This window comes from Serinus canaria, chromosome 8 (assembly GCF_022539315.1).
Source record: "Serinus canaria isolate serCan28SL12 chromosome 8, serCan2020, whole genome shotgun sequence".
NCBI classification, from domain to species: domain Eukaryota; kingdom Metazoa; phylum Chordata; class Aves; order Passeriformes; family Fringillidae; genus Serinus; species Serinus canaria.
The window spans coordinates 26,903,269-26,925,754 of NC_066322.1; the positions used below are offsets into that span (position 1 = coordinate 26,903,269).

At 38.1% G+C, this 22,486-nt stretch overlaps 1 protein-coding gene across 4 annotated transcripts in view; it reads left to right on the top strand.

Moving 5' to 3' along the window:
* RALGPS2 (Ral GEF with PH domain and SH3 binding motif 2) overlaps nt 1-22,486 on the top strand; it is a 115,012-nt gene that overhangs the window by 24,462 nt on the left and 68,064 nt on the right. For all 4 annotated transcript variants that reach the window (XM_009088408.4, XM_050977233.1, XM_018911984.3 and 1 more), the window contains exons 3-6: nt 1,156-1,263; nt 9,592-9,642; nt 15,695-15,778; nt 21,541-21,630. In XM_009088408.4, coding sequence (XP_009086656.1) covers nt 1,156-1,263; nt 9,592-9,642; nt 15,695-15,778; nt 21,541-21,630 — 333 coding nt within the window. The remainder of the gene's footprint in view (nt 1-1,155; nt 1,264-9,591; nt 9,643-15,694; nt 15,779-21,540; nt 21,631-22,486) is intronic.

Genomic DNA, 22,486 nt, shown 5'->3' on the forward strand with positions numbered 1-22,486 from the left:
GGCACAGGGTGTCACAAAGAGCCTTGATTGTGTTGGCCACCCCAGCAATCCCACCCTGTGCATCCTTGGGAGTGGTGTCCAAACCCTCCTGGAGCTCTGGCAGCCTTAGGGCTGTGCCCATTCCCTGGGCAGTGCCAGCACCCTCTGGGGAAGAGCCTTTCCCTGATACCCAAGCCTGACTTCCCCTGACACAGCTTCAGGAATGAATAAATAGAATGTAGGTCTGCATCTCTGTGCTAGAGGAAGTGATTGCTCATAACACAGAGGTATTGCTTTAATGTGAAAACTGTATGAAACATATGAAGCCAATATGCAGTGTTTATTTTTCAAGCCACATTTGTATTTTGCAGGGAAGCAAAATCTTTATTTTGTAGGTAAATGTTCATAGAATGATATCCTAGGATCTGGTTTTTTGCAAATGTGAATTACTGTAATTTGAAAACAACAGTAAAATTCCTTCTGCTAAATGTCTTCAACAGGAACACATGAAACTCAGTGTAATTTTTGTAAGCTTCCTTGCTTTTAAGAGAAAGAGAATTAATAACTATTTCCTTGGGGCAGACCCTTTTTCCTTATCTTTGTGATATTTTTTCTGTTTGAAATTCAAAGTGACTGTATTGCTTTTGTTGATATAGTTGTCAATAAATTGGAATTTATTATTAATTGAAATATAACTGTTGTGTTTTGATGAATTCCTTTGAAATCATGGAATTATTGGGATTGGAAGGGATGGTAAAGCCCATGCAATGCCCCCCCCTGCCATGCGCAAGACACCTTCCACTATCCCAGGTTGCCCCAAGCCCCATCCAGCCTGGCCTTGGTCACTTCCAGGGATCCAGGGGCAGCCACAGCTTCTCTGGGCACCCTGTGCCAGGGCCTCACCACCCTCACAGCAAAGAACTTCTTCCTAATATCTAATCTAACCCTGCCCCCCCTTCAGCTAGAAGGAAATCCATAAAAATCCAGGTGTTACTTAGAGGGTCTGATTTTTTGCAGTCTGTTCTGTGACTGAATTTGAATTGATAATTTACCCAGTAGAAAAATCCTGTGAACAATGACATTTGGACAGAAATTTTGCTTTTGGAAGTGTAAAAAAGGGAAGACAAAAAGAAGGACAGGTCCAAAACATCCTCTGTGTTTTTTTTGTTTCTGCAGAAGAGTAGCAGCTCCGAGTCCTTGAGTGACAAGGGTTCAGCTGAACTGAAGAAGAGCTTTGATGCAGTGGTATTTGATGTTCTAAAGGTCACACCAGAGGAATATGCGGTAAGCAAGTCCAGGAATTCTAATTACTTTGTGTGTGACTCTCCTCTGCTTCTCTATTGCTGCACTTTGTCTAATTTCTGTCATCTATGGATTTTAAAAACATATCTTGTTCTTTAGTTCTTCATTGTCTTTATTCTGTTTGAAATTTGAATTGAAATTAATTTATCTTTTCTGGGCTCTGCTGTCCAGGTATTTTTCATGCTCTTATATGTAGCATAGACCAAAGATTCTTCATTTATGTGATGCAGTTTAATTCTGACATGCATATTTTATTTGCAAGGCTATACTTGATCTGTACTTGGGATTTTTTCTTGAGCTGGTTTAATTCTTAACTCTGCTAGTTCTTGCTCTAGGAAGCTTTTTTAATTTTCTTCTTTTGGCTGCAGAGAATAATGAGATGTTTAACCAAAATGTTGGGTGATTGTTTTGTTTTGTTTTTACTCCCTGTGGAGGTGAGGACAACAGATGGTCCCTCTAAGTGATTCAAGTATGTTGCTAGAAGGATTGCTAAGCTCTTAATGTATTTCCAATTCAAGTGATGAGATTCATGAGGAGTTGTCCTGGGGAGATTATTGATATGGAGTAATAAATGTCACAAAATATTCCCATTTAGTTTGTTCTGGTTTGTATTTTTAATAACAATTTCAGTTAATTATTAATGGCACAATTGATTTTAATGAGAACACTGAAAATTTAAAGCAGCTGGATTATGAAGTGGTACTTACACATTAAATTCTTCTTGGCTAAGGATCATAATTAATTATGAGATTTATTCCTGACTGAGGCTCAAGTCATGTGGTTTGGGCCTCTTCTTGCACTGTTGTCAGGAACAGCTGGGCAATGCATCACCTACTTTCCATAGGAAGATATTTTTTGGGGCTGGCTGTCCTTCCAGTTTTATCTTATGATTCCTGTACATAAAGTAAATCTAATTTAGGGAATCTGGGGCTAGGGACATGAATTCCAGTGGAATTAGGCATTCAGGCCAGAATGAGTTTGTTGAATGGCTTTACTATTTACTAGTGGTAGATGCTGTTGGGCAGCAGAATAGATCAGTCAGTCACTGTGGAACTGCTGTCACTCCCTTGGACAGCAGAATATACAGAGGTGCCTTGTCATAGAATCACATTTCATAATTCTTTTGCTCCACCATCAAATCCTTCTTCTCTCAAATGCAGCAACCTTTGACTCTGTGTGTTCTAAATGTTACCCACTTAAGAAATCTTGGTTAGGAAAAAAATCTATTCAAATCCAGTGTTTTTCCTGTTTTCATGTTAGGCCTCAAAGTGGGTAGAGTTCTACTCACCAACAGGAATCTTTTAATTAAGCATTTCACATTACAGTTATGAAGCTGTGCCTGTGTTTTTGGTTTCTATTACTAAGTATAATTTTGCTGTTTTCTCAGTCCCTCAAAAGAAACATTTTTGCTTTTAACCTTTTTCCTTTTAAAGTATCTAGCTCTTCATACCAGGTTTGATTTACTGTAAATCAGTATGAAACATCTTGCATGTAGAATTCTGAACAATTGAACAAAATCATCAGTATTCAGTCCTTTGGCAAGGAAATAATGGATTTAATTTCTTTTTCAGTGTTTCTTTACACAGCTGCACTACTTTGTTAATGTTTGTTCCCCCAGGCATGTATCTGCTTTTCCAGTAGCATCTTTTTGCTTTGAATACTGTCTTTTTCTGATCATTCTTGCTGAAGGTTGTAGAAAGAAGTAAATTTGCCAAAAACTTAGATACCCTGGAGGAAAAGTATCTTGACCCTTTTTATTTATTTTCTTGGCCACTTCCTTACCCTTCCTGAGTTTAATCCTGCTATAACAGAGAGGTGTAAAATCTTCATCTGGGTTTCAGTGTGGATGTGAAGATCACCAGACTGATGCAATAGGGCCAAACTCTTGAGGATGCAAAAGTATGTGAGGTTTCCTGCTGGTGGGTATTACCTCTTGGGTTGGACATGGATATGCTGCCAGTTGCTTTTTCAAAGCATGAGAAAGCTTCTCATTTATTGATAGCTCTTATAAAATGGATGCAGTGTAGGCTGCAGACATGTCTCTGTGACAGCTGAGTGAATACTGTTTAAAATAATGTAATTTATTTTGAAGTGGTAAACTGATGAAATAATTTGTGGGCTACCTAAGTAGTTTATTGATTGAAAGGAAAGATAACATGAAAAAGCAGTAAAACAGCAATAAAAGTAAGTTGCTGCACAAGAGGTAGTTAGGCAGCTGTCTAAATAATGGTAGGAGGCCTTGGCTCCAATGGAAAAGAGTTCCTGAACAGAGGTAGTGTAGAGGTGAGAGTTCACTGATCAAGTCAACACAGACATTGTGAGGTCCCATTTTGTACTTTTGGGATCTTTTTTGATCAGAACAGGTCCCTGTGCACACATGGGAGATGTACAGTTATGAAGAAGAGCAAAAATCTGAAAGATAATGAAGATTGAGATATGCTGGAAATAAGATCCATGCTAGTGATTTCAGTGCCAATGAGGCACAGATGTATTTTCAGTTCCCACTGTCTCAAAGACATCATTATCCTTTCAAAACTCTCTGTTTAGTCGTTTAGTGGGTAAGAGGTTGGACAACAAAAGGTATTGCTTATAATCCTGTATTTTCAAGAAGCTGCTACCAAGCCAAAGAGAAATCTGAGTGCAGATATTTTTGGTGATTTTATTTCCATATTCTCCCCTTTGGCAGTCATCTAACACTGTCCTGAGTAAACAGGAGGAGTGCTGTTTCATGTAATGGTCCTTTGTCTCATCAGCAAAAGCCTTCCAGCCCGTCAAGGGGGCCAGTTGGAGCAGTAATGGAAAATCTTGTTGTAATAGAGGTGTAAGAGTCAGTTATAACCTTGTTAGCAGCTGGGTGGTTTTATTCTTCCTAAGGTTGAAGGCTGCTTTAGAAAGGGCTGAGTTACAGAAATGGGTGAGATCTTCAGGCCCTGCTGCTGCTGTTGCAAATTTATAGTTTGCTTTATCACCTTGCAGCTTACAGAGAGCTTCCAGGATTTTGGGGAAGAAGAATCCCATTCAATGAGTATGAAGTAGGACACATTTAAGGATTCAATGGCCAGCTTTGTAGATGTAACTAGGAGGGAGACCATCTCTGATTTAAAGCCCTGCTTTTAGGCTGGTCACTGCTCACTTTTTTATTCCTGGGCTGGAAGCCACAGCCAGGCTGGTGCCAGGCTTGCCCCGTGGTGTCTGGCCCTGCTGGGGGGGCCCTTGTGTGTCCAGGGTCGGCGTGGTCACAGTGAATGCTCCCCATTTTCATCCCAGGGAGAAGTGTGGTTTTGAGCACACAGGGCACAATTTGTGGGGGAGGGATCTGTTAGTGGTGCAGTGGCAGTGGAAAGGGGAGGCTGGTGAGGCTGAAGGAAAGAAGGAGAATGCTTGGGGACATAAGCTCCAAATTAAGGTGCTGGCCAACCTCAGATTGAGGAAATATTTATTTTTTGCTTTACAGTAAATTCTTATTCCTTAGACAGCTACTGTTTAATTATTAGACTGTTTATTACTTTTTGACTCACTTTTTCATTTTATACTTTGACTTAGCCACAGTGGTGTAAATATTTGAGGTAGAATTAAGGGAAGCACAGCTGTATAAATCCATTGCTTTTTTTTTTTTCCACCTAGTTATCTAAGAAGGATTCTTTATTCTTTGCCCTAGTCCCTGGAAGTGCTATGGAGTAAGCTCATGCTAAAATGTATGTGTATTTCTTTCTTTTTAATTCCAGTGAAGCTTTGTCAAATGGTTGTTGGAAGAAAATACTGCTTATTTTGGAAACAATGTGGAAGTAGAGTTTATTTAAAAATGGTTTCAATGAAACAAGGAGAAGTTCTTATAACAGTGAGATATCAGGTTATCTACATCCTGCTAGCTTTACTTCACAGAAGAATGTTAGAGTAAATATGTTCCCAATGAGAACAAGAAGCAGCAACTTAATTACAGTGTGTGGAGGAACTATTAATGATAGAAGTTTTGGAGGGCACTTTGTGAGAAAATAAGTAGAGCTTCAACACAGGAACTGGAATCCCCTGGTGTTCTTTCTGGACAGCAGAATCATTCTCCTACTGATGCTGTGCTTAACAGAGGCTTAGCTATTTTTTCAGTGAGGAAAATATCCTGGCAGCCTAGAGAGACAACACCAAGCCAAGTTGGAAGGCTTAAATATAATTCCTTCTAGAAATTCAGATTAAGGAACAATTTATGAAGTGCTGCCTCAACCAACATGGCTTCAAGTAAAATCAGGTGATGGCAGTATTCTTCAAAGACCAGAATGCAGACGTCTGACTTTTTAAATTTCAAATAGAAACTGAATTTCTTTTTAGACTGAGGGTTTTCTGTCTGGGAGGGAGCAGTGGGGGAAGTGCCCTGTCCTTAGGGTAAGTACATGGCAGGAAAACTTGGAGTACATACAGCAAGTGGCCTGATAGAAAGAGTTCATGCTTGAGAAGGACAAAAACGTGGGAATATAGCTCAGGTCCAATGAGAACTTTCATACAGAATTGTGGAGAAGAGCTTAATGCAGTGGTGTTAACTGGAACTAGGAGTTCTGAAGTTGTAGGTCTTTCTGAAAGGAGGGTAATCCATGTGTCCTCATAGAAAAGAGAGAGAATCAGGAAATATTTTTGAATTTTATTTCATTAAGTTTCTTCATATTCCTCAAAGAAGCAGCACACAGAAATGTAGTTCTGAGTTGTTTGAACATAAAATTTCTGACCCTTCAGACCTCCCCGAGAGAGGGGTAAAACCTCTTTATATGAAGCTGTGTGGTAATAATTTTAGTGTTTTGAAGTACTTAATTGTTAACAAGTCCAACTTCTCAACACCCATGAGAGCTAAAATATTTTTACATTTGGCTGTTGGAGACTCCCCAGGCAAGGTCTTTTCTATACATGCAGAACTCCTGTGGCTGTGAAGGGGTGGGGAGGTGTCTTCCAGCAGCCATTTCGGTGTGTTAATTGAAAAATGATCATGCACCGCTTTTAAAAATGGTTTTGCCTTGTACAGCTGTTCAAGTGGTTGAGAATTGGGAAATATAATTGTGATATATTAAAACCATACCTTTTCTACTCATATTCTTGAACTGTTATCTAGGATCTAGGGCAAACAGAAACAAAACCTCCATTCAGCTCACCCTGTGCAATGATGAAATACTTAATTATCTAAATGAACTTGGTAGAAATATCACTTCTGGAAAGAGAAAATACCATGTTTCCCTATCTCTACATAATCAGAATGCTTATTTAAATGATAAGTAAGTTCACAATTTTGTATTGCACATGTAATTATTTTTGTTTTTTTTAAATCTGCAGCTGGCAGCTCCAAAACCAGAGAAGTTATGGTTGGCGTGCTTCATGTAACAAGTTGATTTGAACACTTATAATTTTTGGTTTGAATATTAAAGCATTAAACCACATTTGGGAGAGGGAAGCCCTCCAAGAATTTGTATTGGCTGGGTTAAGGAGCTGGAGTGAGAAAAGTTAGGGCATTGTATCCCTCTTACTTGCAAAAACCAAATTAGGGGCTTTGTTTATTGGGGTTCAAATTCTCCTTGAGATGGTCAAGGTAGAAGTTCTTTGTTGCTGTTAGAGTTGAGCAATGGCACATAACATAAAACTCAGAAATTATTTTTGAAGCTTTGTAATTTCAAGTGCTATTAATTAGACTGCCAGCCTTTCAGTCTGCTTTATTTACTTACTTAGCAGTGAGCAAGCACATTTTAAAAGAATAAAAGTTCAGTCATTAGACTTACAAATATAGACTTAGAAATATGAGCAAGTTAATGTTTCAAAAATCTGTTTTGTTAAATGTAGTTTTAGACTCTAATGTGAGTTACTGTCATATCTATAAACTCAAATGGCTTTTTAGCAATCAGCTTAGATATTGACCTCTCAGTGGCTTGGTTCATTTGAGTTATGAGCAATTTACTAAGCCCTGGGAACTCATAATGGAATTTCAAGCTCTCTAAGAAAGGAACTGGAATAAAGGATGTTTCTTGAGCAAGTGGTTCTGTGCTGCAGTGTTACTTAAGGTTTTAATAAAAGCAAAAATGTGTCAACCAAGCAAGGAAAAAAACCCATCAGCCTAATATCAACATGGTGCTAGAAGAGGTTTTTCTGTTAAAAGTTCCAGAGGTTTTTAAATTGTCAGACTTTTTACAGTATTTTAATGTATTTAATAGCAATTTCAAATATTTTTAATAATGACCACTAATCCTGAACCCTGACACATGTGTGTTTTTTCAGTGTTAAAATGGCCTTTTTTAATACCCCTGTTTAAATAGTATGCATTTACTTTGATATATGAATTCTGGTGTGAAATTCTAATAATACTTTTTATTTCGTAAGTATTTTGTATTGATCCCATCTTAAAGTAGTAATTTGGGAGTTTAGGAGTCACTACTGAAGGAAGTCAAGTTTAGCTAAGGCAGTTCAGGCTGATGAAGAGGATGGATTCTGGAGGGCTAGCAAGAAAGACAACATTTATTTTTAAGTCTTCTCTCTTCATTGTGAACAAATAATCAGTTTCCTGGCTTATTTTTATTGTGCTGTTATTGCAGTCTTGTTTTAGTGAGGGGGATTTGCAGTGAAACATTAAAAACTATTGAAATGCCCATGTCTTTTGTAAGGATCTTTTAATGTGCCTTCTACTTGAATTTTATTGAACAGCCCATTCTTTTCATTTCATCTTCCCAAACCCAACCAATTTGCTATTAATTTGCTTTACTGAGAAGCATAATGATGCACCCACTCAGCCACACCATTCACCAAAAATAATGTGTTTCTGAGGAAGCTTGATAAACTGAAGCACACAAATGGGAGGCTGGAGGTGGAGTTCTGTGGCTGCTGTTCCAGGACTGGGTTCCTCACTTTCCAGCCACTCTCCTCACAGGCTGTAGCTCTGCCTGGGGTTGTTGTGATCCAAGGGAAGGACTCAGCCCTTGGCCTTGTTGACCCTCATGCCCTTGGCCATCGATCCAACCTGTCCAGATCCATCTGCAGAGATTTCCTGCCCTCCAGCACATTGACATTGCAGCCCCATGCTGGGGTGTCTGGGGGAAAGAGCAGCCCACTAGAGCATAGACCAGGAAAGAGAGTGTGTAAAAATAAAATATATTGAAATATATAAAGGGCTTGTTACTTCTCAGGTTTTGTACTGCAAAATACCAGATGATTGTGTCAGGGTGTTGGTTACAGACAAATGATATATCTAGTTTTTTTATGTTTATTGTTGATTGTCAGAATTCCTATCTAAAAACACATTTAGAGGTACCAAATATAGATGGAGTTGTCTTTGCAAAACACAAAATCTTGCCTCATTAGAGCAGGTACATCTCTGTAGTTGCTGACTTTCACTTAGAGCATCCCAGTTAAAATTTTCCTTCGAGGCTAGCTTTCTCTGAGGAGCTGTTCCACCATCCATGGTGGCATCTAGTGGCAGTTGTAATTTATGAGAGTCACAAAGCTGTCACTGTGTACCTTGGAGTGTATATATGGGGCACTGCTGTTTTCAAGGAAATGGGAATAAAGCCATGCAGCTGACAGCTGAGGGAACAGAACAAGGTCCCTGGATTCATTATTGAAAGAAAATTTCTGATACCTTACATGGATGGCACTGGTATTTCTGGGCTACCTTTGAAAGAAATGGTCTTTTTTTTTCCTAGATGGATAGGCTGTGCAAGATTAATAAACTTAAAACAAGGCTCTATGAATATATTTCAAAATTCAAAACCTGGTCTTTGACTTGACTCTTTTGAAAGCTGAGCAAACATCCCAGAATGAAAATGCACTTATTGACTCTGCCTTGCTGGAAAAGAGATGACTGTGTTGAATTTGAACTGTTGCTGAGCAACTGAACAATTGCTTTGCTTTGTTACTCAAATATGGTTCAAGTATTGATTGAAAAGTTGTAGGGATGTTTCAGTAGAACTGTGTAGCTGGGCTAACACTCAGAGTTTGGAGAGAAGCTACCCTTGAGCAACTGCAGTCAGCTCCTTGTCTTTTTGGGGAGGCTTTTATGTTGTGCTTCTGAGTTCAAGCTCTTACTAGCCTATGTAACTGCAGGACTGTGCTCCTGAGATTAAGTTCTCATAATTTGTTTATTATTTGTGCCTGTAAAGCTGGGAGCATGGGGTGGTTTTGGTTTTGCAGAATGACCCTGTGGTACAAGCTGAAACTTCTGAAATTAGATATCAAATGAAAGCCAAATAAGAAAAGGAAACAGAACAAATGCAGCTCTTAAGCAGCACAGCACCTACATGGAATGCAAGGTTAATTTTGATCTTAACTTATGTTTTTTTGAAATTTTTATTCCAGGGTCAAATAACACTAATGGATGTGCCTGTATTTAAAGCAATTCAGCCAGAGGTAAGTATTTCCTTAGCTTTGTTTTTCAGTTTAAATAAGAAAAGTGATGCCAGAGTATAAATTCTGGAATTGCCAAGTGTATGTCTATAAATCTTAATTTTTGTCCCAGTTCATACATTTCTGAAGCAGATGTTTTTTTAACAGAAAAATATCTGGAACTAATAGCCTGTTTGGGGACTGATATTGGTATTTAATTCAGCTTGTGCTGGAGATAAAGCATATGGGATTTAGTCTTTCTGAATGACAAACATCCTGATTTGATAATTCTGATTATAATGTTTTAGGTTTCAGCTACTGATATGTGTTTTAATACTTCATCCTGTCCCATGTTTCCATAACTGCTTCACTTCTCCTTTGGCAAAGTGAAAATGGTTGTAGTGGCATTCAAGATGTGTGTGATCTGTTGGGATAATACATTGATGATTTGTGTTCTCTCATTTGTTTTTATGTAATGCCATATTCCTTTCCGATTTTAGCTGACTTGAGCTCATTTCAGCATCTTCACAGTGACTATAATAATTGATGAATTTGTTTTTCCTCATTTCTGTACCATCAGCGTTTTCCTGTGGGCATTGTTTTGCACTTTGAGGGTTTATTTTTCAGTTTGTTGTGCATTTTATCAGTGCTGTGAAAGTCTTTCTCAGATCATCAGTCACTTCGGTTCATCACAAACTGGCAGCAGGTTTGTTATGTCACTCTTGTGACTGCTGAGGAATATTTTGCTTCAAGTGGAGAAACCAGCTCAATCTCTTGGCTGTGATAATTGATTTCATCATTTGTGTTACCTGGGAATTTTTTTGAAGGCTGCTGTTTGATCTGTACTTGAAGATGTCATGATTCAGCTTTCATAGTATTTCAGCAAGGCATTTCCCTGCACTTGTGGATCTGTGTGTGATTTTTGGGTCATCTCTTAGTTTTTGTTGGTTTGGGTTTTTGGAGTTTTTTGTTGGTTTAATCCTTCAGAGAGTTTTCCATTTGATCTACTTTGAACCTACATCACAGCAGTACTGAACATTAGCAAAAGTAGTGCACAGACATACATATGAGAAAAACATTTAGAAGAGTCAAATAAAAGGGAAAAATGCTTTAAAGCTTTGGAGAAGATCTTTTAAAAAAGAGGCATCCTATCAGGATGAAGATCAGGATAAACATATTCTGCCAGTTAAAGGCATTCCAAGGCTATTCAGAAAAAATATGAGAGTGTAGGCAGACATACCTGCAAAGTAATTATTTTTAAGAAATCACTGTAAGAATAAGAAAAAATAAATAAGAAAAATTGGTGTGATGCCTTCACTGGGAAATGTCCATGAGGGAGGGTGGCTGTGTGACTCTTTGGAGTGTTTGCAGACAAGCAGCTGAAGGCTCTGACAGTACAGGTGTTACCTGTGCATCAGTGCTCCTTCACTGTACTCAGAGACTGGTAGCTGATGTGTCTCTAAACTGTGTTCATCCCCTGAGGAAAAGGGCTGTAGAGATCAGCTCTCACATCAGAAAAGGCTAAACACAATTAAATTGCTTTTCTCTTGGTTTGCAGAAGGGAATATCAGATGTGGAAGGCTTGGTTTGCCTGAAGGCATCTTGACAGCAGGTTAATGAAGTGGTGTAGATTTCTGAGCTTCCTTCAAGTTTCTACCAGCCTCTGCCATATCCATGTCTTGATTCAACTTGTAGATCTTTATCCATCCCTTGGCATGTACACTCAAACATTGGGGAGTTTGTAATTAGAAAACAAAACACCATTGAGCTGATTTCACCTGCATGAAAGGGCTCCTAAACTGAGTGTTCAGTGAGTGACTGAAAAGCATTGATAGACTTGGGGTTTTTCATTCTGAATACTGAATTTCACAGCTCTCATCTGGGTGCATGGTGGGAGATGATGAGCAATGTTTTTCCTCAGTGTGCTGTGATTTAAAAACAGGATGTTTATTGCAATTTGTAATTCAGCAGCAAATCTTCGTTATACAGTTGTGAATCTCCCTTTGGTTCCCAAACTGCAGAATGGTATCTGAATGAAATTTTTTAGCTTTTATTGTGTGTTCATTTATTTTCTCTAGTAAGGTTTCTGAAAGATGTACTCAGAGATGCTTTATTTTTTTAATTGCTGGAGATGAATTTTCATTTTTAGCTGTGCGAGCAGTATTCTTTTAATATCTTTTAAATTATTGTGTTGCACCTTTCTCATTGTGTTAAAATATTTATTAAATTATTACAGGTGTCTTTTTTTAATTAAAAGCAACACCAGAATTTCATCTTGGTTATTTTAACCAAAAAAAAAAAAAAAAAAGGCTGAATACCACTTTCCAAAGCAATATGTAGTAGTTTTTCTTTTAGCATCAAAATCAATGAACGTGCTCACAGCACACATGCATACTTTGGCAGCCTTTTGCCTCTCTCTGTAGCAAGTAAATAGAATTATTTGTTTATATTCAAATTGCTTAGCAATATTGTGGGTTCACACACGTGCTCAAGTTCCTGCACTCCACCCACTACAACTCACCATTTCATGCTTGGTGGAAAAACAGACTGGAAGCTCAGTGTTGCCCACAGAATCTGGGATTAAGAGAAGTGGTGGATCCCTTTACATTTGGGGTGAGCCAGAAGCAGGGACTTGAACCATTACCATGGTTAGATACTCTTTAGTGACATGATCCCCTGCCTGAGCTGTGTGCAGGCTGTATCACTCCTGGGTTTTGGAAACCACCTTCCTTCTTCATTAAAAACACCTGCAAGTTTCTTCTGAGAAAGGAGAAGGAATTACTGGTTGTTTGTTAATTATTAGTTAATGGGCTGCAGTATAAGAAATAAAGATTATAAAGAGCACATCTCTCTGACATAAACATCTGTCTGTATGAAAGCAGCCAATTTGCATTTTAATTTTAAGGGGGGAAAAAGAAATTACAGAGTTCCCCCAGTCAGTCATAAGATTTGCTTCTCTTCCCTGGGAATGGTGAGTGGTATGTTGGTTTTTGTTCTCTCTCTTTTGTAGTGGTTGTGGCTTTCTAGAGAGCAGTGACTGCAAAGCTCTGCTTTACTCTAAAAAAAGGGAGTCTGAGACTTGCTTGGCTGTGCTGCTGCTAGTTGTTTTAACATTAAATAACAGCCACAAACCCCTTGCAGAACACATCAGCTTCACATCAGCTTGCTCTTCTTGGAAAATCTGATTGCTTGCTTTACATGTTTTAGTCTGTCATCCAAAATTATTTGCCCATGTGTTCATATTGAAAATCTCTGCTGGGTTATTGTCTTTAACCTCTTCATCCCCTTTGCTTCACCAGACTAGGCAGTGGAAAAAAAAATACTTATTGAGTATTCTTGGTCTCTGCTTACTCTGAAGGTGTAGAGTAGTTCCACTATTAATCCTTGCTTCTTCTTTCTTTTTGAAACTTTCCCTTTGACCTAAATAAAGGTTTTTGTGAGAAACAAGACCTCGCTCTCTGCTGTGTAGTACAGGTTGTAATTTAAATGTTCCCACAGTATTTTGTTAAGGAAAATAAAATTCTATGTATTCAAAAGGAAATAAAAACCAGAATGAGTTACAGAGAAAGTTCAGGTTTTGTGCTCTTGATCCTATGTCTTTCAGTTTTTCAGATCAGTTTAAATGTACCACATTAAGTAAGAAATTAGTGGTTGTAGTGATGTAGCTCCTGTTCCTGAGCTGACTGGCAGACTAAGGAAATAATCCTGGGGAATACTTCAGGTTTGAAAATTCTGGTGGAAAAAGTAGAATCCTAGAGGAAGATCAAGAAATAGAGTAAGTAGAAATAGGCAGCACAGGCTATTTAGCAGAGAATTGAGTATTTTTATAGAAGGTTTATAGAGGGTATAGAAGAGTGGTTTCTCAGTTCCAGTGTGGTGTGTGAGTGTTTCATTGCCATCATGAGTGCAGTCAGATGTGTCCTTGTTGGGACTGTATGGGACTGCTCCAGGCCAAATCCAGGGAGGGCAAACACCTTGGTGGCTGCTCTTCTGCTGGTGACATCTTGGGGCAGTACTGAGGGCAGTGAGGTCACACAGGCAGGTTTTGGCAAGGGGCAAGGGGGCTCTGAGCAGGGGTCCCCCAAGGCAGAAAGGTCAGGTGGTCATCTGGGAAACCTGACAGCAAAGGGAAATCACTCTTTTAGTCTGAAGGCGAGAGAAAATGAAGTTAGCTGCCCAAGGGTGAGGGGTTTTGTAAGTGAGATGAGGAAGTGTTTCCTACACTTCTTAAAGGGAGGGGGAAATGCTTTTGGAATTCCCAAAGCTTTGCTTCTCCTGTGTCTGTCCCTGCACAGTGGTGTGGGTGTCACCCTAGGCTGTTAAAGAATCAGAAGGGATGGCACAGGTCCTGAATGCCTGTGTGACTGTGCCTCAACACCTCTGGGAGAAGCTTTGGATGTGTGTCTTCCCAGGCAGGAACAGAATCTTCTGCTTTGCAGTATTCTCAAATCTGTTGCCACTGATGTCTGTACCCTGTGGGTCTGTACAGGGCCAGGGCAATGGGGAGCTTCTGCCTAGAATCATTGAGTTTTTCACTCTGTGATGAGAATTGCAATTTTGGGACATGGCCTGAGTTTGTAAGAAATTCACATATTTTCCCTGAACCTGAGGTGACAACTAATTTTTTCCTGCTGTTAAGGAAGGGTTATCAAATGGCAGTGAATGAGTTCCCTTGTGTTCCTCCAAGTGCAGAGCTGTGATTCCAGTGGAAACTGAAGATACTGAGGGATAGAGAATTTAATCAAGAGTCTCTTGAATGGCTCCCTTCTCCAGTAGCCTGCTCTCCTTTGGAGCAGGAGTAATTCAGGGCTGTGTGGTTGTCTCATGCATACTCATTGAAGGGGAGGTGTAAGGACAGGGGCATGTGCTTTCCTGTGCTGAACATGCCAGATCTTCCAGGGTGGATGTAGGTGGCACAACTTTCTGGTGAAATTTTAAGGAATAGCCCCAAATACAAAGCCAGAAATTCTGCATTCTTTCCAGTGCCTGGCCAAGAATCTCTGGGTCTTCTCTAAGAAATACCAGCACACAAACTTCAAGTAGAAGAATTCAGGGTCCCTCTTAACTGACATGAGATTCTTTAGTAGTTTTGGGACATTGGTTAGAAAGATGCTGAGAAGCTTCTGATTTTAAAAAGTAAAAAAAATTAGAACTTAGACTAGCCAGATACCAAATTCTTAAACTCTGTCTTAAATGGTACAATTACTTGTTACATGTTGAGTCATCTTATCTAAGTTATGTGGTAGCTGGATGTGTAGTGTGAATCTGGCTTCAGTGAGGAATTTACAGCATGGTAATAAAACTGAGAGCACTTCTGAGTGGGTGATCTGGAAGGAAGGCATGAATAAGTAAAAAGGAAGGGCTGTACTTTGCTATTATGCCACTTGAATAATTAAGCTGTGTCTATTTTGATTATTTTTCTTGGTAGCACTGTGGAACAGGTTGTGTGCTGAATGCTGTCTTTGCATCTATTCATGTGCTGTTGTATACAAATGGAAGAGCTCATTTTAGTACATTTAGTTATTTATGATTTTAATGAAAACTTCTTTGTTGAAATTAAGTGCTAGTAAATAACAAGATGATGCAGTTCCCCAAAATAGGCTCCTTTGGAAGGGAAAACTGAAAATAGTGTTTCTTTTATTGTTATTGCAAATGATGACATTTTTTGGGTATTTCTTTAGTGCAACATGCCAAATTAAAAACGTGTCTTAGATTGAGTTAACTAGGTGTAACATCTCTGTAAATATCTTCAGAAAGTGATTAAAAACAAAAGGACATTTGGCTCTCTAGCTCAGATTCATGTTTGAAGTAGTATCTTCTGTGGTAACAAAATTAGGAAAGGTCTAATTCAGCAAAAGATGAATTGTAGTAATCACTAACTCAACACAATTCAGAAATGACACTTGTGGAATCTCAATTTTCAGAAGGAATCAGAACAAGTGTAACTGTATTACTTCAATGTGTTGTTGCTCTGTTATTTTAAAACTTCTAAGATTTGTGTCTCTATATGCCTTTGGCTCTGAACATGTGTTATGCACTAAATTAAAGAAGTGAATTTTCATCCTTGTTCTCCCAGGAGCTGGCAAGCTGTGGCTGGAATAAAAAGGAGAAATACAGTTCTGCACCAAATGCTGTTGCTTTCACCAGAAGATTCAATCATGTGAGTTATTTTTTTCCAGCATTATTACATGTACACATTTGAGAAAGTCTGTGGGATTAAGTGTTCTGGCACATCACTTTTTATTTTGGATCACAGCTGATTACTTGACAACTTAAAGAACTCCTTTTAGCAAATACTTTATCTGTAGGATATGCAGAAAGACCAAACCAGTGGTGAAGAAATATTCTGTTTTAAATAGCAGCAATCGATGAAAAGTGCACATTTTCCCCAGAACTGCTGGCTGTCTTTTGTATGAAGACAGAATCATAATTACAGGTTGAAGGCTTGCCATACAGGATTTCTGGACTTGTAATTAGATGTAATTTCCTTCTGTGTTAGTTGAGTGCCTTATGCTTCACATAGATATTTTTGTCCCTAGAAATAGAAGCTTTTTGTCAGCATAGGTACCTTTTTAAGGTGATTCTAGGCAAACTTTTTAAAATTCCAAACAATTTTTCTGTAAAAAATTGGTTCTTTAACTCTCTATTTCACATAATTTTTAGGTAGCATATTTGAGATTTATTTTTTTTAACTCAACAATTTCTCTGTATAAAATCAACTGTTAAAAGAAGAACAGAATTCTCCCTTTCTCCACAATTAAAGCTGGAGGAGTCCAGCTGTGGGGTTACCCAATCCTGTCTCAAAACTGTGATGCTCTTTTTAAGTAATGCCATATTTTCTCTTTCAGATGAAGTAATTCTATTACTCTCATCTCTCATCTTGTAAATGTTTAATAATGTCTCAAACTTACAGGCTGTCTTGCAGAATTAACCTCTGCACCCAGTCTCAGACTTATAGAGATCTTTGTTCATCATATGAAACTCAGACCAAACCTCTCAACTTTTCAGGGTTTTTTTCCTATCAATTCTTGTGTATTCAAACTTTCTCACTTTTCATGCTTGCTCTCATTGAGGATGTGATCAAATCCTATTACTTTTCACTGATAACACTTAAAATATTTCTTAACCTACTGACTCAAATGCTTGTCTGGCATTGGGATTTGGACACTTGCCTGATTGTGCACTGGACTGAAGAGAAAATGTTACACTGCCAACTTTCTGTGACTGTACCATCTATTGACATCCCGGGGGGTTTGGATGGGATTTTTTTGTGGTGTTTTGGTTTTTGGTGGGCTTTTTGTTTGTTTGTTTGTTTTGGTGTGGCTTTTTTTTGTTTGTTTTTTTTGTTGTTGTTGCTGCTGTTGTGCATTTAGTTGAAATTTCCTGATCTAGCTTTTGAAGTTGCTCCTGTTAGACTGTATAGGCTGCTATAAAAACATTCATGATTTTGACACTAATCTCAATGATTCCAACATTAGCTGCCTTGCTTATTCATGGAAGTTGACTCTTCAATGAAATGTTTAGTTTTGCTGAATATTGTGGAATGTTTCTGTGGTAAAAACCATGTTAGGCAGTGTAAGTCATCAAGGACTTCACTTCTCAGTTGTTGTTGTTTGCTCTGCTGAAGAACTGCAGGAACTGCCTGAAGTCAGCTTCAGACATACTAAAGAATTGGTAAAATATGCTCAGTAGTCAGAAGGAAGGAGGGTAAACCTTATCATGGAATAAAGACTTCCAGAAAGTTTATATCAGCCTTTGTTCTGGCTTCAAGGAAGCCCTCAGTATAGGAGTAGAGAGGGAAAAGTACAGATATTGTTTCTGCTTCACTTACCTGGGGTGTTCTAATGCTTAGTCCTAAAATAAATAATCAACTATTGTGGCCTTGTCAGGCAGGAATACATGTCAGCAAAATTTTGTTAACCTTTGAAATTTCACTGGGCTTAAATTAAGCATTATGCATCTGTCTCTTCTCTTTTGCCCTCAGCTTGCCAAAGGAAAACCATGAACAGCTCTCACTTCTTAAATAAAGAGAATATGAAATTACTAACAGCTGCTTCACAGCAAAGTGATGTGCAGGTAGCCTTTTGGAAGCGGAGATGATTCTGTGCAGTTGATTACATTCCACTGAGGGTGAAGTCAGGCAGTTCCAGCATTAGTTATGGGATAATTGGATGTGCCTGTGAAAACAGATGGACTTCAGGAAACAGAAATCAGCTGAATCGTTCCATGCCACGACTCTCCTGTTCTTGGAGAAGTCATTGTTGAGGGGTACCCCATATACATCTACATATCTGATATAATTTTTTTTTAATATGCAATTTAATGTGCTAGTTTTCCATTAGTTTATATTTATTGAGGAGGGAAGAATCTTTATTTTTTCCTAAACTCTGATCTCTCATTTTCAGCTTTCTTCTGAAAGTGAGATGTAGACTTGCTGTTACTGGTAAACCTGTCAGACTGCACAATTGCCAAGTCCACTTACTAGATCATTGTCTTACCTTTTGAAAAGAAACTTTTATAGTTTGTTTCAAATAAACCATTTTTTGAAGGTGAATGTGTAAATTGGTCTCCTGGTTATCAGAGTCCCTCAACTGAAAACCTCTTTCTTGAGATTTTTGTTTAAATGGGAGTGGAACTGTGCTGCCAGAGAGCTTAAAATATTAGAGAAACTTGTCAGCTAGATTCAGTACATTGGAACAATTTTAAAGGAAGAGATATCACTTGCCAAAGGAAAATTTTATGTTTTACTGACTGTATTTATAGGTGTTTTTCACGTTTTTTTGCATCCTTTTTTTAACCTGAATGCAAACATTGTATGAAGAACTTTTTTCTTGAATATTGTAGTGTTGCTGAATTGCAGTGGATTTTACTGGGATTATGGGAATCTAAGGAGTGGAGTGGTTGGTATGCATGGAAGAGACCTGAAAGGAAAAGCCAGAAACTATTAAAGGGGTATTCTTCAATTTCCCTATTTTTTGATTAGCACAGAAAGCAAAGATAGTTTTGGGAGCAAATGACTATGATCTTAAAAGCACCAGTATAACAGAACTGGTATTTCAGATAGGGCAAACATGGGATAATTTCAAAATCTTTAGATGTGACTCAAGAACAGATATGTTCAAAGTTGAGCCTGTTATTCTCAGTTGACCTTAATAGGGAAGAATATAAATATACAATTATATGTCAAGGCTTTAAATGCTGCATTGAACTGGTACCAAAGGCTGTCAGTCATGTTGCTGATTGCTGGTGGTATAATAACATTTAAATGTAGCAAGAGAGGACTATATGGAACAAATATGTATTATTTATGCAAAGAAATGAAACAAAAATATTTATTTAAATTATTGCTTTTTCAAAATGTGCAAGTGCATTAGGTCGTGGTGCTGTCTAAAGATACCAGTTAATAGACATGACCAGCCAAACCCCAGTGTTTGTGTCAGTAAAAACACATCAGAGAGGACTGGAAGTGGTTGAAGTGGAAGTGATGAAGTGTGTTTGGTTCTGTATCTCCTGCCTGCTCTGTCACTGGAGGGACTGGAGGGCTCAAAGCTTCGAAGGAAATTTGTTCTGGTTTGTTTGGGTTTTTTTCTTTTCCTGCAAGAGCTTGGAAGTGTTTAGCTGAGGTCTGGCTGGGACTGGGACAGAAACCAAACTTCCTTGGGCAAACAAGAGTGTTTGTGTCTCTATGATGCCAGGGAACTTCCACAGAAGTCAGGACAGACAGAGGAAATCGGGGGATTTTTGTCCTGCTGAAAATGCTGGAGTGTTGCTCTGTGTTCTGAGCAAGTGTGTCAGTCTGGCCCATCACAGGCATTCTCCTATTACATCAACACTCTCTGAACTTCAAATCAAAGAGATTTGGGATCTTATGGTGTAGTACTGTGTGTGTTGTCCTTACCTGATTCTCTATGATACAGAAATCTGTGTTAAAAATTTAAATTCCCTTGATCTTCAGTGGGAAAGCATCTCCTTAAAAACTCATTGATCAATCAGAGAAAAAAAGTTCTTTTTCTCAAGCTGTGTAACTACAGCAGAGCACCAAACTGAGGTCAAGCTTTTTAAGACAAAATTTTGAAGTACTGCCAAATATTTTATTCAGAAGTATTCAGTACTTCTGTATTTGATAGGGTCATAGAATATCTCGAGTTGCAAGGGGCCCATAAGGATCAGTGAGTGCAAATCCCTGCTCCTGGCAGGACTCAGAAAGGACACCTTCAGAATATTTAATTAAAGAAAATACTGGAGAAGACCTGGCAACAATCCAACATGTATTTTTGTTTTCTAAACAATGAAGAAGGTGCAAGAATTTCTATTCTTTTTTAATCTCACTACCCCTGAGATTGTCTCAGCACTTGGAACCCTGTCCTTAAAGGAAAATTATTCTCTAACCAGACAAAGGGAATGGCAATCTCTCTCATTTAAATGCAGATACTGTCACTATGACTTTCAGATTATTACAATTTGATGATGTATCATCATAAAAGGAGACGATTTTCCATATTTTCTCCTTTTGACTTTAAACAGTGGTTTCAAAACTTTGCTATTTTTGAGCATGGCAGCATATTGAGTTTTTTTTAATTAATTGGAACCACTTTTTGTTTGTGAACAGATATTTTGCTTTGCAAAAAAGAAAAAGAGGAAAGAAAATGAAGAAAAATGAAAGGAAATAGAAACCTGAGCTCCATGGTTAATTCTTTCCTGGCTAATACAATCTTAGACAAACAGACCAAAGGAAAGTGATTCTTATGCAAGATGTTTGTGGGGATTTTTTGTGGGTTTTCTTGTCATTCTTCCATTTCTCAGTTCCAAAGAGCTGTTGGGATTTAACATCCCAGTTTTCATTAGTTCCCTATAGCTTCACTGCAAATGTAATCACTTTGGAGGTGTGGATCTTCAAGGACTCTTCTTTGTTAGGAACTGTCATACTGAACAAAGTGGAACAGGACATTTCATTTTTCCAATTGAGATTTTGGCCAGGAACCTGTTTACAAGAAGTAGTTCAGCATCACTTAAAAATCAAAGCATCATGACATGTTGAAAAGTTTTCATGTATAAGAGTAAACTTACAGTAAATTTGTTCATACACTGTTTTCAGTAGTTTTGTAAATACCAGTCATGCTGTATCTTGATGATAATTAATTTTTTCTTAACTCATAGCAAATACATGAATAAAAGCTGCAGTATTTGTTACCATTTGCTAATTCTTTACTACTGCTTTATTACAGTTACAAAAGATTTTAATTTTTATCATTCTTTGTGAGGGCAGAGAGTGGCAGGGAGCAGAGTAAACAGTGGAGTTTAGACATATTAGCAAACACTTTTAGAGTACAGCCTTTATGGGACATTCATGTAAGTATGAAATGCAGCAACCATTGTTTATACTGAATTTAGCAGGGATTTTACACAGCAGTGAATCAGTCCTGGAGAGCTTAACCAAGAGTATGATACTGTGCTGTACATCAGCAGGTAATTGGCATAGCCAGAAATAAGAGTATAAACTAGAAGCTGGGTTATGGCAGAGCTTCCTACCTTGCATTCTAATTTTGTTCAAGGTTAATTTTTGTCTGAGGTGTTGGAAATGTCAGTGAACTGTAGTTGGAGGTCTTCAATTCATGTAAGAGTTGAGTAATGCAGCACTGATGTTGTGGGAAAGCAAACCAGTGGGTATGATTCAATGTTAGTGTTTATATTCCTTCATTTTGTAGGCTTTTCATAACATTTCTTCATGATTTTATTTTCCTGGGAGAGCACTGCTGGAAGTTTGAGTGTTTTGCCATTAGCTTTGTGTGTGATCTCACCCTCAGGCTTACACTGAACTCAAGTCAGTTTCCATAGACCATACTTCCATAAAAATAAATAAAACTTTAAAAGTATAGTGTTGAAACTCTGTATTTTTAAAAGCCTTTTTTTTCTACATTTTAGGTAAGCTTCTGGGTTGTTAGAGAGATTCTGCATGCACAGACTTTAAAAATACGAGCTGAGGTTTTGAGCCACTACATTAAAACTGCAAAGGTAAGAATTTGTATTGTGAAGGGAGTGTGGGATTCACCATGATCAAAGGTTTTCTACCCAGTTTGGTCAGTTCAAAAATACACATGGGGAAATATCTGTCTGATACCTGACTTAGCTGTGGTTTTTTCTGTTGACATCTGTTACTGTTTGGCTTCTGTGTTGTCACAAAGTGTACAGTCAGTTTCAACAGCTTTAGTCAGAACAGAAATGGTTTATTTGCCTTTACCATTGGAAGGAAAGGATCTTTTATCTCTTACTCAAATAATATCAACTTTAAAAATTGTGGTTTGAAAAAGAGACTTTGATTCAGAAGACATTTTGGAGCTCTGTCTTTCCTAAAGCCTTTTGGACTGACATTCATAAGAAAAAGGTCAGCAAATCTGGAGTGACATATAGCCCTTCAAAGAGAGTGAAACTTCTTCACAGTAGTTGAGAAAAAGGGGATGTTTTTCAAGTTTCTTCTGTCAGATGGTGGCTGCCTTTTACTATAGCTGACTGCTGTGACCACCCCAGGTTACCTGCAAAAAAAAGATGTAAAATATTTGTTAATTAATTCATTTTGTATTCAAGTGCATTCCCTGTCTTGACAAGCCCTTTTTTAATGAAGCAATATTTTACTCGTGGGGAATTTGACTCTCAACTTTGGGCAAAGCAAGAGGTAATTTTGTAGGATTGCACAGGCTCTGCTCAATCATGCTGTGGTCATAAAGTGTTAATGATCTCTCTTAGACATCCTTTGATATCTGGTGAGTTAATGTATCTTCATCTCATGTATTTTTAAAAGTCAGTGCTTGTGGTTTTGATTTAAATACAAACATAAAAGAATTGGCTTCATGATCCATGTCCCTGCATAGGA